Below are 4,763 nucleotides of genomic sequence, written 5' to 3'. Positions count from 1 at the left end.
ATTTATATTATTCAAAGTATCTATATTTAATGAGTTTACTTTACTGTCTTTTTACTTCAGAGCATGACCTGTGTGTTTATTTGTATGATGCAGGGGAACAATTCAACTAACACCACTGGGGATGCTGAAGTGAAGAGCACTGCAGCCTTCCCTTATGATCTGTACAGCCAGGCGTCCAAAGCATCAGTGAGTCATCCTCAACTTTTGTCTAAATGCAAAATAGAAGAAGCCAAAGACATGACTTGATTTGTTTATCTTTAATGAGATGAATGATTTTCAGAGATTATTAAATCTGTTGTTAAGTTTTCCACTCAAAAAGTGGAACGAATCTACCTACTGTAAGACTGATTTTCTTCTTCTTCTATTTCTTCTTCCAGGCTGAGGAGAAACTTGGCTTCACAGTTCAGATTCTGGAGGAGGCGGCTGCTCTGTTTGAGGAGGATCACAGCTCTGCATCATGGGAGGAGAGGACACTGGAGGACTTTCTCAATGTTGTAACCCAGCAGGCTGACGGCCTTCGCTCCTGTGTGAGTCTCAGTGTGGATTAACGAAGCCTCACTGGTTCCCTTAACAATTTAAAAATCAATATTCTTTGACTGATATCCTGTTTGTAATCATTTTTACTTTTTAAAATTTAGATTGGGAGCCACGGCCACAAGAAGAAGAACAAGAAGCTGCACATGTATTTCAAGAGACTCTCACGCCACGTCCTAGAGCAAATGGTAAGTCTGTCTGTTTACCTCCCTACCTACCAACCAACCAACCATCCAATCATGTTTAATGACAATATTCTTCTGTCTGTAGGGCCACAGTGCTGAAGCCTGGGAGCTGGTCAGGAAGGAAATTAGAGACCATCTGACGAGAGCTCACCTGCTGGTTTCATCTCTACTCACCACCAACTAAAATCTGTCAGATTAACGTGTTCATTTATTTGCTTACACAAAGCTTATTTATTTATTAATTCATTTATTTATTTATGAAGCAGTTTATTAGTTGATTGGTTGATATTCTACAGAACTTCTTTATATTGTTTTCAGATTAAGAATGTGTGAAGTTATTTGCTTACATGAAGTCTGTTTATTTATTTATCTGTTTATTCAAATATGTATTTTTCTAATTATTGATTTGTTTGTATAATTCAGATGATAATGTATTTATTGATGTTGATGAACGTCTTTATTTTTTTAATTTGCATTCAGCAAAATCCAAAATTCAAATATTTATTATGTAGGCCTAATAAAAATCATACTTTTTCCAGCAAATAGAAATGTTCTCATTGTTTTTATTCCTGTCACATAAACAAAAGGGATGCAGACTTTCCTTTTAATGAGTTAAATCAAACAACATGCAGGAACATGTGGGGCCTTGTTCAGATTTCGAGTAAAACTTGCGTGATGATCATGTCCAGTACTTACACATAAGGTAGAAGGCAGAATTGACAATATATGATAAGGTCAGAGAATTAAAAATGATTAGTAACACAGAGAGTACAAGCCCAAGTCAGTTTTTGTTACTGTATTATACAATAAAAAACACAACATTGGCGAGCTGACAAAACAAATACACACATGTATTACATCAGACATTATGAATTAGCTGCTGCAGTGCAATCATTTGTCAGTTTCATTGCTCTGTTTTCACTTTCAGGGCTCAGCCTGTAACTGCACAGAGCTTAAAAGAGAAAATCTCATCAGTTTCATGACTGAGAACTAAAACTCTGATTTTGACCAGTTTGACGGACTGAGGGAAGAAACATGTCACAGTTAAACTGTGCAGTCTAACTTGTGGGACTCTAAACGTTTTGTTGCAAGTTGATATTGTCCAAATAAAACATGGTAGGGAGTCGGTAGTAATGCTACCAGCTACATTAATAAGCAGTTTGGAAACTTAACCCTTTCAGCCACCCTCTGGTAAGCCGTTGTAAGTGCAACTAAAATTCGTCAAAACCAAGATGGCTGCTAGACGGTCAGATATAGGAGAAGCTTGCAAGTAAAAACATTTTGGTAACATCTAGTAACAACTAAGGAGTAGGCTAATACAATTGTTAAACTTTCCAAGTATTGATTTTATGTTGGGAGGAAATTACGATTAATCATCTGTCCACTAAATTGGACATTATGCATCACGGGCTACATTTCAACTACAATTAGGCCTAACTATTATTGAGACTTTGTTTTTCTTAAAAATACTTCATGTGCACTAACTTTTTTGGATGTAAATCCATGGATTTATGTTACACTTGCAGTTTTTGTAGCAAAAACCATATTTTGTGCAGATTAGTTCTATTATATGAGTTACATCCACAGTCTATGGTTACATAGTGTCTTGCAGCAAGTAGCCTAATAGAAAGGCATTCAGGATAGTGGAGCAAATTCCATCAGAATCAAGTAAGGATAATAGTGGCAGTGATGATGAATGGCTCCCAGAAATAGGAGAAAATCCCACATGCTAGCAGCAGTCATAGTGGAACTGAGAATGCTGATAAGGAGAGGCTGAGGAGTCAGAAGTGAGGTTCATCGTTTTTGCATTGCATTAAACAGTATTAGAATTTGTTAAAATATTTGACCACATTAGTTTAACAGCATTAAAAATATAGTTTTCACATAGCCTACTATATCATTTTATTCATTGGTTTGTTAGATACATATTTCTTCAGTTAAAACCTTAGGCATGCTGTCCACCCTAGAAAAATGTGTGTTTAAAAAAAATAATTTTAATTTTATATTTCATGCCTAAAGAGCAATAAAAACACTCCTGAGTTCTAATTCTGTCTTCATTGCTCTATAGTCTTATTTTAGTATTACTTTGCCTACTTATAACAAAATTTTTTTTTTAGTTTCTCTGCTTATCTGTACTTTTTTCTGTCCTTGAACTGAAATGAAAGATGTTTCAGAAATGATGTTACATTTTCTTTGAAAATATTTTTATATCTGTAGCTATCCAGTTGAAAAAAGGTCAGCCTTGACTGATGGTCTAATGTCTTGACTGATGGTCTAACTTCCTTGCAGTGAGCAACGTAGGCCTATAGTCCAATTTAAGAGCTTAACAGAAATTTAAAGACAGAAAACAAGACAATGCATTAGCTTAACACATAACCGTAATTTCACATAGGCCTTCACTTGAATTTACTCAGACACAAACAAACATACTTTGTAGCCACTCTCGACTGGTGCTAAAGTAGGCTACCTTACTCTCCCCGTTCATTTTACACTTTTTTCTCATTTTCTTTCCAGGTGATGTTACAGCTTTGGCACTATTTTCCCTCGTTCTCTTGTTAATTTCTGTTACTACACTTATATAGTGACCTTTCAAAATAAACTTCCGGTTAAACAGGAAACATGAAATAAAGACAAAGCATTACAGGAAACATGTAAAACTTTTCTTCTTCGTCACTTGCAATATCTAAATACTAATAATGGTTGAGAGTAAGAGTAATTTTCAAAAATGTCCTGTTCTAAAAGTTAAAAGCTACACAGAAATATATATTTCATTATCAGTGGCATTTCAAATCTGCAGTCCATGGGACTGAAAGGAAATCTGGGGTATCTGGCCTGAATAGATGCTATCCCCTCTGTGGATCAAAAAAAGGCCTATCTAAGTGTTTACCTACAGGCCTCTTCCTCCATCTCATGAGTTAGAGTTACAGGTCCTGATTTAATTCTATGTCATTTTCATTTTATTGGTATCAGGCTGAAAATGTGCTGTAATATGGAAGTTAATAGGTGAAGAAGAATCCCCTTCTCCACAGGTTTTCTGGTTCTCACGGTTAAGCAGAGATGTTCTACTGAAAACAACGTGAAATGTCACGCACCATTCATTCATATGGACGCGCGTCGCACCGCAGGCCGCAGTCACGGAGGCGCTTTCATTTTCTCTCTGCTTCTCCTTTTTATGGCACCTACTGGACACAGTGCAATCACGTGTATCAAGTGTAATCAATTCATTAATGATTATTATGAATCCACACAGAACTTATGATGCAATCCTAACAATTTAAGTCTTATGTAGTTTTTTTTTATTTTAAATAGGCTCCATTTACATCGCATTGGACAGCGTGCAGACAGAAAGAGACGAAATGACGGTCCGGCATTAAAGTCAGATGACATAATCAGAAATGTACAAAATACGAAACAATCTAAACAAATAGAATTTAATAGGTAGACCTAAATGAATGTTAAAATAGCCTTAACTTGTTCTCAGTGACCGAGATTTCATTCAAGGAAAATTCAATGTGAGTGTCTACAATTTTAATATATAAGCTAATAATAACATACTTCTGATTGGAACTATTCCAATATTATGAATAGCGAGGTGTGTTTGTCTTTGTACTTTTAAGGTATTGTATATGTTTTTTCCATGGGCTATTCCAATAGAAATCTCTTTTAATATATTTTAGTTTTGCGGTGTTTGGTTTAAGCTTTTATCGTAGGAGATTTGTTTTCTCATTAGAACAGTAGTGAATACCGTGGAATCCCGTGTTACCTCAGGTGTATGGAAAGTGAAATAGCTGCCTCCTATAAATGAGGTGCTGCAGGTCTGCTGCAACACAACACACAAGAGAAATCAGTATTTGCTCCTTCCAAAGGCGAATTCTACCTTCTAAAAATGCTCAATAGGATTTTCTCTGTTTGCCTGCTTCTCAGTCTGTACAGTGCAGCCTCCTCCCTCAGCTGCAGATGGATGGATCACAAATTCAGTCAGCACAGTGAAAAGTCTTTGGAGCTACTAGACAGGATGGTAAGTTGCTTCATTTATATTATTCA

General features: G+C 36.0%; 1 protein-coding gene across 1 annotated transcript; it reads left to right on the top strand.

The window, feature by feature from the left end:
• The first annotated feature begins 87 nt into the window (after positions 1-87).
• LOC123983538 (interferon a3-like) lies at positions 88-903 on the top strand. Its single transcript, XM_046069793.1, has 4 exons — positions 88-186; positions 378-527; positions 639-722; positions 805-903. Exons 1-4 carry the CDS (start codon positions 88-90, stop codon positions 901-903), a joined length of 432 nt encoding a protein of 143 aa, XP_045925749.1.
• The last annotated feature ends 3,860 nt before the right edge of the window (positions 904-4,763 follow it).

The sequence above is a fragment of the Micropterus dolomieu genome, linkage group LG14, assembly GCF_021292245.1.
Source record: "Micropterus dolomieu isolate WLL.071019.BEF.003 ecotype Adirondacks linkage group LG14, ASM2129224v1, whole genome shotgun sequence".
NCBI classification, from domain to species: Eukaryota; Metazoa; Chordata; class Actinopteri; order Centrarchiformes; family Centrarchidae; genus Micropterus; species Micropterus dolomieu.
The sequence above is the reverse complement of the archived record's forward strand: the minus strand, read 5'-3'. Positions and strand labels throughout refer to the sequence as shown.